Below are 14,085 nucleotides of genomic sequence, written 5' to 3'. Positions count from 1 at the left end.
TTTAATCAAATGGAATCATAATCACTGAAGTTAAATTTACTTGCTTCCCGCTTGCTTTGATTCGCATTAACTACTCATCTAAATTACATCGAGGTCCTTCCTGATTCCAAGCATGTCCAGGTGCTACATGCAGCGCTTGGGAATGGCTACAAGAAACCACAAGGACAAATGCTTGACCTTGCTTCAAAGCTGCTCTTAAATGACTTTTCTGTAAGATAAAATGACCAATTCTACCAAGTCCCGCATTTCAGATACTTAGAGGAGTAACTAATACAGAAAGAAGAGATGCAAAGGAAATGCTACTTAAGTGAAAAAGAAACACATGCCTGACCCTAGCCACAGGTATAAAAGAAATCATGAGCACTATTTCAATTATTTCTCTTTCCATAAACACTGTACTTGTACTATAAAACTAACCTTGGGACCTGAGCCTTTAGACTTTCTAACAGATAAAAACCACTTTATAACAATGCTCTATTATATCAGTATGTCCTCATACTGAGTTCTGGACTCCACGTTTTAAAAATATATTAAAAGTGTATTTTTTCAAATTTTGGAGCAATAATTCAATATATTTCTAAAAACCTACAGCCTTCATAGACTGAGAAGGCAGTGGGGGCGTGGGGCAGAGTTTTAGGAAATGAGGTAAATATCAACCTTGAAAAGAACCATGACTATAAAGTATATGATTCAGTGTTAGAATTGTTCAGCAGTCATGCAGCTAACACTGACAATCAATTACATGATGGATAGCATAAGTGGCAGAAACAAAAGGGGTATACAATCCCTTAAAATACAGTGTAAAAACTGTCAGAGCTATTTAAAAGTAGTGTGGCCACCCCTTCAGAGTCCAAAGGTATCAAAGATATAAATATTAAGAATGAGACTATATAAAGACTAGAGAAGTCTGGAAATTTTATTTATAATCTAAGAGTGGGGAAGATCTAAGTTTGACACAAAACCCAGAAGCTATGCAAGAAAACATTGATAAATACAGCCTCATAAAAATTAAACAAATGTCTGCATGCCCAGAAACATCACAAAATCAAAAGAAGGAGAAACTGGAGTGGGGGAGGCGGGTTGCAATATAAATCCCAAAGAACTAATTTCCTAAATATATAAAGAGTTACTGCAAATCAATTAAAAGGCAGACATACTAGGAAAATACAGTTCATTGAAAAGGAAATAAACATTATTTGAACATTGTACTATTGGAAATTTCAAACATTAAAAAAGTGAAGATAATGGGATAATGAACTACCTTGTACCCATCACACTTCCTTAGTAAGCATCATTTCATGGTTTATTATAGCTGTATCTTCACCCACTCTCAAGCCAAATTATTTTGAAGCAATATATCCAGATATAACACAGATATCATGACAACAAATTACTTTTATACAAATGGAAAGGAGTTTAACCTCACTCATAAGAAGAAAAATGCAAACCGAAACCACCTTGGAAACATCATTTTTCACCTCTCAGACTGGCAAAGATAAAAGGATTTGATAATACAATCTGTTGGCAAGGGAATATAGGAACTCTCAAACATTATCCATGACATGAAAAATTAGTATCATCTCTAAGAAAAGCACACTTGGCAATAATCAAAATTTAATCAACCACAGAGGTCAGCACATACTGTGAAAATGGCTTATCAATCTGGCTGCTTTCCTTCTCACACCTTACGTGTCAATGTCACGCTAACTGACCAACTGGAAGGACAACTTGTAGGTGCTACCAAATGAACCAAGCTTGACAACTACAACTAGTATAAAGCAACACTAAAAGCTGCCCCACTTTATTATTTTTTTTTAAAAAAGCTACCTCCTAAACCCATCTACCCAAACTAGATAAGGTACCCACCCATGGTTATGTGCTTTCATGGCACACTCTGCTTATCCTCTACAGCAATCACCACAGTCTGGAATAACACAGTTACATGAGGGTTCTCTAATCAATGCCTTTCTTCTCCTTTAAATTCCATGAGGACAGAGACGATGTCTGATTTGTTGAGCATTTTAGCCCAATGTGTGGTCCATGGCAGATACTCAATACATGTAGAATTCATTCTTGCATTCAACAAAAATTTAGTATGGGTCAGGTGGGCACTGTGCTAGATTCTGGATTTACGGTGCTGAACAAGGCATGCTAGTTCTCTCTTTTCTTCCATTCTAGGGGCAGTCAATAAATAACCAAACACACACAGATATACACATGTATCATAAAAAGAGACTTAATGCATAATGTCCACTTGGCCTAAAAACAGGTATTACATTTTTTTCATACTAAAATTTAGTTTTGTGAACACTCATAGCCCCAACAGGCATTTGCATTTCTAATGATTTCTTTTGATTAAAATAACTTGAATAATTTAAATTTTAAAATAATTTATTTTTCACTATAATTTAATATACGTTGTAAAATGAGGGGGAAAAAAACAAAACCTACAGCCATACTACCCAAACACAACTACTTTCAGTATTAAAGTATATTTCTTTCCCGTGTTTTCCATTAATTTTTTCAATATCACAGCAAGCACAAACCATGTAAGGTTCTCTGCTTTTCATATCTGACATTTAATCTTCCTTCTTCACAATGGAGGTCAATGAACATCTCAAAATGGTCTCCTAAAAGGAAGAACGGCCTCCCTGGCGGCCATGGCTCCAACTCACGCAATCCTTTCTGCCCCCTTTAAGACCAAGTGTTCTACCAAAGTGGAGCAGGCCTCCAGCAGGCCTCCTGCAATTAATTTTTGCCTTCACATTTAAACAGGCTCATTTTCAAATAGATGGAGTAGTTGCCTCACATATGCCAATCATTCCCTTTTTCCACATTCTTCTCTCTTCCATATTCTTGAAAAGATACTGCATCTTTGAGAAGAATGTTTTTTCTTCCATCTCTTCCTTGTGCTTTTCCTATTTGTTAAATATTACAGAACTTCTTCCAGCTTCTTTGAAATAAAAATAACATGAAAATACTCATGAGCTAGATTTTGGGAAAGAATCAACAATTAGGCAGCAGGAGTTGAAGAAATTGGTTCTGAAAAGCAGAGGCTGCAGGCCACATTCACCATCTGAAGCTGAAGACACTGCCTGTCTTTTCTGGGGAAATAATGGGTAGCAGGTGGTTCTGGTAAATTAGCAAGTCACATGTTGCCCTAATGTTTATCAAGTTGGCAATAATGGAAGCTGAATATTTTCCTTTAGTAGAAAGTGGAGGTTTAAAGACACCAATAGATTATGAATTAATAGAAAAGACAAAATATTTCTCCTATAAATAGACAACAGCTAGTTTGGGAGATCAAAAACAAAATAAAATAAAATAATAAGTAGGTCATCAAAGTGATTTTTAAAAACTGGGTGGGAACGTACTCTGGCTCTGTAGGAATTGAAAGCAAGACAGAATTCACTAGCCTGGTTCCTTCTACATTTCTAGCAAAACAGCACACAACATTAATTCCCTTTACATAAAGACAAATGAAAATAGGCCTGCAATGCATCACAACCAGAATATATTTAATACAATGATGCTGAATAATGAAACTTTTAGGGAAAGTTACAGTACTAGTATCTTGTCTTCAAATAGCCAATTCTTGGGCAGGTGAGGGAGGAAGTATTCAACATGCATGCTGGGGGGGGAAGACTCATGGTTCCTTTTGCCTATGCTCCAACTTTCTTTAAGAAAAACAACAAATTCTTATATCTTTAGTCATAAGGTTCCTTGGATGGTAAATAATAATAATAATGCCAAGTATTGTGATTTCACTTCTCTCTGAAATATTATGCCACTAACACCTTCCTAAGTAAAGTTCAAAGCACCCGTAGCACCACACAAGCTTCAAGGGATAATTTGACAATATCTTTTATAAAATTTCAATCATCTAGCAGCAACAATGCTCATCATTTTTTAATGACTGTGATTAATTCAAGGGAATTAATTCTTGAGGAGTTTTAAAACATTTGATAGCACACAACAAAACATTTGATAGCTTAAAATTATCAGTCATTTCGAACCCCACCCTTTTGAAATAATTTTTCAGGAATTTAATCTTTGATCTTCTAACAAAGTGCTTTATCCCAATTATTTGCTTTCTCTGTCCTATTTTATTTCATACTAAAGGGTGGGGGCCCCAAATTTTGGATTTGTATGTTTTATAAAATGGTTCATGTCTGTAACATTGGTTTCATGTCTGTAACATTTTATAAAACATACATATATATTTGTATGTTTTATAAAATGTTACAGACATGAAACCAAGGCAGACAGCTTGCTCACTTATTAGTGTCCAATATATCCTGCCTACAAAAGCTTTTTAAAACACTGGGAAAAAAAAAAAACTTAAAGGGAAAAAAACCCTGCTGCTGACTCATTCCTCATAGAGAAACATTTAGCATTTCCTGGGGCAGTGTGTTGAACTTCTACTTCTAGTGCTATAATTTCCACTCACGAATTCTGGAAGGGGCTTAGGCAATGGAAAAGGAAGAGGTCAAAATCCTATGAAAGACACAGTGCTTTTAAGGGTATTGTAATGAGATCTGCAGAAAAGTTATTGATCTGTGCCCTTTTGGTTTATTTCCAATATATACTATAGTAATGTTATTTCCCTATGAAAGTTCAGGGTATTCATCTGGGGATTTGCAGCAACAAGGCAAATAGCAAACCAGAATTCTAGAGTATTTATTAGTAAGGAGTCAAAAGGTCTTCAGAGAAATCCAGGCACGAGGCAGAGAAAGAAGAAAAGCAAAGTTCAAAGACTCATTCCTCAGCTTCTCGGGATCATGATGTCAGCAATCAAAGAACAGGAAAGTTCAGGAAGATACCAATAATAAATAAACATGTGTATTCACACACATGCATACATGCATGTACATATGCATGCATGTCTGTATATAATAGTACTTACTGATGCTACTCTACTAAGCACCGCAACCTGATAACCTCATGTAAAGCAAGCAACCCTGTAAGACAGGTATTATTCCTACAGACTACAAAACAGGGATACAAAGTGAGGTCTGCTCTCTAAAACCCATCACACGTTCAACTCTGAAACGTTCTGTGGCGAGAGAGGGATAGATGACAGTTTCTTTCACCAACGATAGTACTTTGGAATGAAGTTTACAAGGAAAGTAATTTTTGAAGAGTTTTAAAGTATAATTAAAATCAATGTTATTTAGATATACAAAAGAATACAGAAATGTATTAATAAAGAGACTATATTAATTTTTCCAAAGTATTCAAAGTAAGTCTGGGGAAGCCTATACTAAATGAGCTATTATTATTTCTCCTTAAATCTGTTTATCCTCTTTTAAAAAAATGTTAAAGCCCTAAGTACAAACAGAATTTCTTTAACAACGCACCTATAAGATTGTGACCCTTTCTATGCACTGTCTGTCACCTCCCAGAAGCTCATGGCATTTGAGCAAATGAGGTGACATGTTCTACCTTGCCCTCTGTTCTCATATGAAACTGTAGTTTCCACTGGCCTTTTCCTTGTATGCCAAATTCCTGCCTTTGTACATGTCTGATGTATGTGGGTATTTGGGGGGTAGAAGCAGAGCAGAAAGAGGAAGGAAGAGAGACCCTTTTATGGTGAATCTTTGATTTTCCAGGAAAGCCCCAATTTCAAATATCTTCTTCCACTGTCAGACAACATTAGTCTATTATGCCCTTAAATCTTGTTTGGCAAACATGATCTCCCAGTGTATGGTAACACAGTTAGGATCTGAACAATTTCAGTATTCTCTTTATGAAATAATAATTATGAAATTCAAATCCTATTTGTTGTTTTAAATAAATATAGGGATTCCTGAGACTGATTTGCCTGTTGGCAAATATCACAACGCATTAAAGAAGAAAGCGTGCGACCAAAGAAATATCATAAGCTTTAGAATCAAATGGACTTCTGTTCAACTTCAAGATCAGGCACTTGTTCTATGGGCTTCAGCTAATATTTAATCTCTGAGCGCCAGTTCTCCTAACTATAACATGTAGATACTAATAACTAGCTCATTGAGTTGTCATGAAAATTAAATAATAGACATAAATAGCCTTGAACACTGCTTAGTACTCAATACATGTTCAATAACTGCTATATTCTTTCATTCAATTTATTTATTCAATGTATTTGTATATCAGCAATCTTTATAAGCATGTCCAAATTTTTCATTCAATGCATTTGAATATGAAAACAGACTTTAAAATTTCTCAATAACATCAAAAACCAGAGAGCTGAATTATGCCTAGTCAAGCTGTGTTTACCAATCTGAGTTCGTATGGGCTGCAGTATCCCAAGTTCAAGGAAATAACATCAACAGAAGATAAGTTACTCATGTCCCACTCTAGAAAATGTACAATAAATAGGGTTATCAAAAAACACAGCTGCATTCCCACCGACCTTGGTTGGTTCTCCACAGTGAGGTTCTCTCCTCTCTGGTAGCCACTGTCTGCCACCTGGGTTGTAGACCTCTTCACAATTTGCTTCAGCTCCTGCTCCAAGCGCTCTTTGATCGCCTTTACTGTCTCTGGGATCTTCTTCAGTTTGGCCAGCCCCTTGATAAGGATACCCATAAAGAGGGTGCTGTTCTCCTCTGGATCCAATTCTAAATCCTCCTTGACGTCCTGCAGGTTTATCTCCCTCACTGCAAAATAAAATAATAACAACAGACACAGCTTTCATTATAAAATTTAAAAACAGCAGTCTAATAAATGGGATCACTGCTTTGATTATTCCCTTAAAGGAATCAAAGAAGATTTTTCCATAAAGTCATTTTTACATAGTAACTATCCAAGAGTCAAAAAATAACATTTATATTCTTCAAATCATACCCATCCGTTAGTAATAAGAGGTAGAAGCAATTAAAAATTAGCAAGTAAATATCCATGGGAAGTTTTCCATAGACTACTTCTGCCATGAGTCTGCTGGTTCATGACATTTTTAAAGCATTCACTGTTTATAAAATGCCATATGTGCTGCCGCGGGAGAATTCTAAAGAGCCAGTTCTTAGCCTCAAGTTCCTATTTATTCATTAGAAGTGATAAGCAGCTGGAGAAAAAGACATTACAAACACACGTAGGGAGAAAAAAGGTAAATAAGTTAAAATTATAACCAATTTAAAAAGAGAATGAAAAATAAAGGAAAAAACAATATGCACAAGAAAGACAAGACTTTGAAGGAAAATAATAAAGAGATATTTCATAAATACAAAAGAATAACCTCTTATTTTACTTTAAGCATGTGTCTGCTATAACAACATTATCTATCTGAGATAGATCCTGCTAATAATCCATGGAAGTTTTCTGAGAAGTAATGTTATATGTCAAAAACCTCTGTAGATCTTTAGACTACAGCTTTCATCCACACCATTTTGAAATGGAAGAAATAGCCTAAGACAGTGGTCCTTAACCCCTGTGGGGTGTTAGGGAGAGGGAGGGACTGGTGATCTTGAGGTCTTTGTTATCTACTGAAAGCCATAGTCTTTCCCTTCGAATAATGCATACATATACAAAATTTCACATATTAATTCAGGGGGTTCACAACTGCCAAAAGGACAGCAGGTTACAAAGCTCTGGCACAAAATAATACTCTCATCTTACAAATGGCTGGATTGAGACATACAAAAGCAAAAGTGAGTACAAGCCTGAAGATGGAGCCTAATAGTCAAAAGTCTTCCCCATTCTCCCCTGTCCTCCAACCCTCAAAGCAAATAGAAGGTTTTTAAATTTGCGATATCCTGAAAGAATGAGTGTATTCTTCGTTAGTAGATTTAAGCTCAGCAAGCCATTCTAAGTTGTTCACCATTAAAATGCTATTAAAATCTACTTAGGGAAGAATAAAAATATCCCAGTATATGGAGTGAATTCTTATAACTGCTACATAAAGTCTCTAAAATCTCTATTTCAGATGACATGGAATCCTCTGTGGGCTATCCTCCTCAGTTTCTTTTTAGGGCTCTCCCAACTTATAAAATGCACTTAAGTAGGATTCCGGGAAGATGGTAGAATAGGAAGTACCAGGCATTTCTCTCCCCACCTAGACAACAATTGAATTGGCAGCACCTGTCTGAGGTAACTATTTTAGAACTCTGGAATCAATTAGAAGCTTGCAACTTTCACAGGAAGGCTTGGACGGTAAAATGCGATACTGTTGGTCAATTACAGCTCTTAGCACAGAAGCAGCTACCCATCCACACTCCAAGCTCCATGACAGGCATTCTACAGGTACAGGGAGGAGCAGCTTGCACCTAGATGGCGAGAGAGAGAGTGGGCAAAAAGGATCCTGCCCTCTAAAAATCAGGATCCATGCTCCAATAGCTGATTGCCTCCCCTAATCACAGAGGTACAAAGAGGTGGGTGGCCACTGTTATTGCTCCTCCTCCAAATTTTCAAGCCCCTCCCCTCTTGTGGAAGTGATTTTGTGACTTCCAGGGAATTTAAAGGGTCAGCACTCTTCCCCCTACCCTTTCATTTTTCTCTTTCTCCCTTCTTGGGAGCCAGACATTAAAGACTAGGACATTCAAAAACAATGTGTGTACAGGAAAAATTAGAAAGTGATTGCAGATGACCAGGTAAAGGCACAGGCTTAGAAAAGACCTGAGAAGACCTTAAATTAACACCAAGGCTGACCCTTAGGACGGAGACTACTTACAACGATCAAAAAAAAAAAAAACACACAAAAACAAAAAGAAAGTGATATATACATACAATGGAATATTATTTAGCTTTAAAAAAGAAGGAAATTCTGACCTACACTAAAACATGGATGAACCTTGAGGACACTATGCGAAATGAAATAAGCTAATTACAAAAAAGACAAATACTGTACGATTCCACTTATGTGAGGAACCTAGAGTAGTCAGATTCATAGAGACAGAAAACAGAATGTTGGTTGCCAGGGCCTGATGGGGAAGAGGGAATGGGGACTTATCATTTAATGGGTACAGAGTTTCAGTTTTACAAGAGGAAAAATGTTACGGGGATGGATGGTGATAATGGTTGCACAACACCATGGATGTATGTAATACCACTGAACTGTATATTTAGAAGTGGTTAAAATGGTAAGTGTTACGTCATATATATTTTACCACAATAAACAATACACTTAAATATGAGCCAAAGGCATTTTAATTACATACGTAATATACTTACTCACACAAGTTTGTGCTTAGCTGAATAAGTCCTCTACATATTTATCCATGATGTCAGTATTACTAGACTCAAGAAACCCCTGAAATCCATGAGGAGAGACAAGCACATAATGACCAGATTCATGTGGTTTTCCTTGCAATGGGAGGGCATTGGATGATAGGGTATTTAACAAATACACTTTTCTAATACTAATAAAATTGGGAGTAAAACCAAGAAGTCCTAGCCTCTAATGATGACATGACAATTCTGAGGCCAATCATAAACAGTCACCAGTATTTCCAAATGTAACGCTCAAAAATAGACACTTCAGTGCCTGGTTTTGTTTTGTACATAAAGAAGCCAGACACCTGAGGCCACAGAAGTAGTCCATCCAGCATAACCCATCCACAGCGAGGGGGGGAAGTACTTAGCAGCCGAGGCGGCTTCTAAATGCAGCATGTCAGAAGGCGGAAATAAGCAAAACTATAAGCAGAGCTTCAGCCAGGAAAAAATGTAATAGGAATTTCGCTGAGACAAAATGCTCTTCACAAAAGAGCACGTGAGTCACAAACATGACACATACAATGGGCCACCCAAACATCACAGCCACCTGTCCCAAGAGTGATTGGTGCTGAGGTAAATGTAGTTTAAATCAGCACGGCCTGAGATCAGTGGCATATAGCCTCTTATATACACACTAATATGACATATAGCCCATTAAAAAAAACAACAACAACAAATAAGCAAGGTATGTGTAATAAAATGCCACAGCTCCAAATGGCACATTTGGTTAGAACCTTATCTCTCTGTTTGTCTCCCGAAATCTCCTAGAGCATAAACATTGAACAGATCCAATATTAATTAATTTATATTATCTATTTCACTTACATCAGCTGAAAATTAAAAGGCAATTTAAAAGGATAATATAATCAACCATGACTAGTCTAATAATCACAAAAGCCCTGTGAGGTCAGATAGAATTATTGGTGCTTTATGGAAAAAGCCCTGTACAAAAATAATTTAACTGAAATTCAGTAAGATCTCACAGCACAATTAGAACAAAATGTACAGACCTTCAAGCTATAAAATGTACCCAATATGTAGGTTTTAGAACACTTTAAAACTGGAAATACTTTACTTCCTTTCCCAATTCCCTTATTTTTGATGTTTCTGTTGTGAGGATCTTAATAAGTGAAGATTTCTCCAACATGGTTTTAAAGACTTTTACTGACTGATGGGAGTGTACTAAATATTAAAAGATTTTAATGCCCTTTAACCAATTATTTCTACTAAAATCCTATTGGGCCCATTGTCTCTAATTATACACACACACAGCTTTAAGTATATATAGATATGGATATATAGGTGTGTATGTCTAAGTGGATATAAATCGTGCCCATGGTTGAGGCTAAGCAAGACTCATAAAAGGAGGGTTTAAGAATCTGGTTGAAAGATTTACATAGATGGTGTGTGAGGCCCTTTCAAGCTCTACAATTCCATGATTCCAGTAAATATAGTTTAAATCTATACATCTCTGGTTACATGGCCTATAGCTATTTAAAGGTATACCTATTTATAGATGGCCTGTTTAAAAAAAAAGATAAACAAGTTGAATAATCCATTTATACAGCCAAATATTTTGTTTAAAAAACTATTTTGTCTCCCAGTGAGTACAGAAAACAATCTAGACCACCAGTCCACAGCTGTTTTCTTTCCTCAGTACGTTTGGTAGGACAAGAACAGTAACATATGCCGTACCTATATACATGTCACCAAACTGCAGAAGACAACAATATTATGTCATTTATATTTATACATGTTAGTTAAGATATAAGACAATAGTAGTGTTTACTATAGAAACTCCTAGTAGATGTCATTCCTTATACAATGCATGATATATAAATTATGCACAATTCATATATATGATTTCGACCTATGTAACTGAAGTTACATGTTATATTCAACAGTATTATCCCTATATAACATGAGAACTGTCTGCCACTTTGAACAGAATATAAAAAGGAGCCTTCAAAAACATTATCACGCCTAATTAGACAACTATAGTAACAAACAAATTACTTATCTACAATGCTGCCCCACAGATGAGAACCTGGCCTCAGAACACTGAAAAAATTCTCAAGTCAAAAATAATAAGGAAGTTACCATTTAAAACAATTTGTATGCTTCTGGTCAAAATGGCACTGTAAATTCACACTCTTGAGATATCCCATCTGCTCAAAACATAATTATATATAAAGTATAAATTAAGAAAATAAAAAGGAATCGTCTGGCTCACAGACGATATTTCTGTGGACAAGAAATGCATACAATGAGTGGAGCCAGAGTATGAATCCAGTGAGCTCTGGGTGGAGAAGGAGGCAGAGGCAGCTGGATTTGGCCCATGTGGGGTAACATGCTCCACTGGCCAGGTGAGCATCAAAATCCTCTATCAAGCGCTGCAAGCACAGGACCAAATCAAGGTCCTGCTTAGGCTGGAAGGCTGCTGACCTCACCAAATTCATACCCTTATCCCACATTCATGTCTTGTCTCTGTGCAAGTACTTACTTGGTCAACTATGTATCTTAAATACCATTCCTTTCACCAGTGAAAAATTACTTCTTACATCTTGTATTCTAATTAATGCACCCACTGGTGCAGATTGAGAGCAATATCTGATGCACTGGTTGCCTCTGGAGTATAGAATTTTGATTAGGGTCTTTCAAATGTTAACTAACTACCCCTGGAGTGTAGATTCATGATTAAGGTACTTCAAAAATGTTAACTAAGCACCCCTAAGGTGCAGATTAAATTACTTTAAAGAAAACTACAGACAATATTATACCCCACTCCAGAAAGCATGCAGCCAAAAAGCTGTGGCCAACTGCTACTTGGGGCTATCATTTCTACGAAGCAAGGAGTTTACACAGCCTCAGGATAAGACTAGGCACAGGGATAACAGTGAGTTCTGAAAGTAAGATGAGTGTGCACTAGTTCTTCCATAAGTGAAAGTGCGCCTAAGAGGGAAATAATGGTAGGTCTGCTTTGGGGGGAGATAGAATAGAAGCTCTGTTAGGAATAAAACAAAAGTGACATCTGTTGAACTATTTTTCTATGGGATAGCACTTACCCTGCATTATCTCATTTATAGGAAAGATGATGTACCTTAGAAGGTCAAGGAGTAGAAGCCAGTAGAGAAGCAGCTACTAAAAATATAACAGGAATACAGTTCAATAAGAGGGACAAGGAACAAATGAATAAACTGACAGTTTATATTGATAATCACTAAAATGTATTAGGTTGCAGTCCTTTGTTAATGCATGAACTTTTTTTTAAGTTCAAGTACTCAGGGAAATGGCATAATGTAGTGGAAAGAATAAGAGCTTGGCATCATACAATTTTAGATTTGATTAGCATCTTTCTCACTTTCTGGTTGTGTGGTCTCCCCTGTCATTTAATTTTGCTGGAATTCAGTTTCTTCATCTGTAAAGTGGAGATAATATTATCTACCTCACAGAGTTGTGCATACTAAGTGAGATAATGTGACATCAAAACTCAAAAAGAATAAAAATAGTCAAAAAATGCACTTTTAGAACTTTTAGCTTTGGGAACTCCCGGGTTGACAATGGTGGCTACTTAGGTCCCCATCTCTTAATATTTCCTCCAAAAACAATATAGAACAATAAGAAAAATAAAGAAAACTACATAAAAGCCATGTCCTCAGGATAACTGGAAAGCAGAAATTGCCCAAAATCCAAAACAACTATAAGTAAAAATAAGAAAAAAACTCCTAGTCCCAGCAAATGATCTCTCATGCTCCTGCCCCCACCCCTGTTCTGCCAAAAGGCTTTGTTGCAAGCAAAGGTACTGTGTGAAAAACTATGACGAAGAAAGAAAGGAATTAGTGACGACCTTAAGGTTCATCTACAGCCATCATAAGAAAGACAAAGTCAACCTGAAGTCTCAAAATACTAAAAAAGTATCCAAGCAGATCAGAGCACTGACTATAGGGAAGGGACTTAAAAGCAGGCACAATCTTAAGGACTAGTTTTTAAAAAACATAGCTTCTGGGAAAGAAATAAAGACAAAAAGGAAAAGAGAAATGCCCTGAGGCTATTGGATGGTTAAAAGAGAAAGAAGCAAAAAGGGAAAATTCGGAATCCTACGTGATGACAAGAGAGCCAAAATTTAGAGACCACACACCTTCCCCCACCACCAAAACAAAAAACCCGCAAATGTACCTGGATTTTGTTATACTGACAGAAGAGGGAGCCAATGAGCTAAAAATCCTGTAAAACACCCCAATACCATAAAAATGAACAGAAAAAAAAAAGATGAACAGACTCATACTGAGGTATTACAAAAAAGACAGAAAATCAACACATACCAAGAGAGGTAAATTCTCTCCAACAAAACAACCACAAAGTACAAGAAAACTATTATAGAAGGCAACACTCCAGATGAAATTAATACACTCAAATAAGAATTTGGGATATGAAAAGACACCTAAGCTGGAAATCAAAAACTAAGAACAGATGGGGAAAAAAACAGAAAGGTGTGAAAAGAGGAGATAAAACTCAGGAAAAAGTGGAAGAAAAGGACAAAATTATCTCAGACATGTAAAATAAATTATTAAATACCCAAGATACAATATGAATGTTCTCAAATATTCCATTCATATTCAAATGCATATTTCATAAGAAGCACTGTAGAAATGCAAGAAATCTACAGATAGATAATAAAGTGAAGACAAAGAAAGAAAAAAAGATCAAAGAGAAAGTAGTGGAAATGGAAGACAAGCAAGGAAAAAATAACAGCATTGGAATAAGAAAGAAGAAAAAAATTGAACAGAACTAAAAAGTTTTTTGAAATTTTAAATTGTCAGAAATTTTTAAACATTTTGAATCTACAGAATGAAAAAGTCTATTGGGTATCTGGGAAAATTAACTCAAAATAATCAA

At 36.1% G+C, this 14,085-nt stretch overlaps 1 protein-coding gene across 1 annotated transcript in view; it reads right to left on the bottom strand.

Annotated features, from left to right (window-relative positions):
- Positions 1-14,085, bottom strand: part of EXOC4 (exocyst complex component 4) — a 738,581-nt gene that overhangs the window by 642,278 nt on the left and 82,218 nt on the right. Inside the window, exon 6 of the mRNA XM_069462610.1 lies at positions 6,398-6,641. Coding sequence (XP_069318711.1) covers positions 6,398-6,641 — 244 coding nt within the window. The remainder of the gene's footprint in view (positions 1-6,397; positions 6,642-14,085) is intronic.

This window comes from Eulemur rufifrons, chromosome 29, assembly GCF_041146395.1.
Source record: "Eulemur rufifrons isolate Redbay chromosome 29, OSU_ERuf_1, whole genome shotgun sequence".
NCBI classification, from domain to species: domain Eukaryota; kingdom Metazoa; phylum Chordata; class Mammalia; order Primates; family Lemuridae; genus Eulemur; species Eulemur rufifrons.
This window is presented reverse-complemented; position numbering and strand designations above follow the sequence as displayed.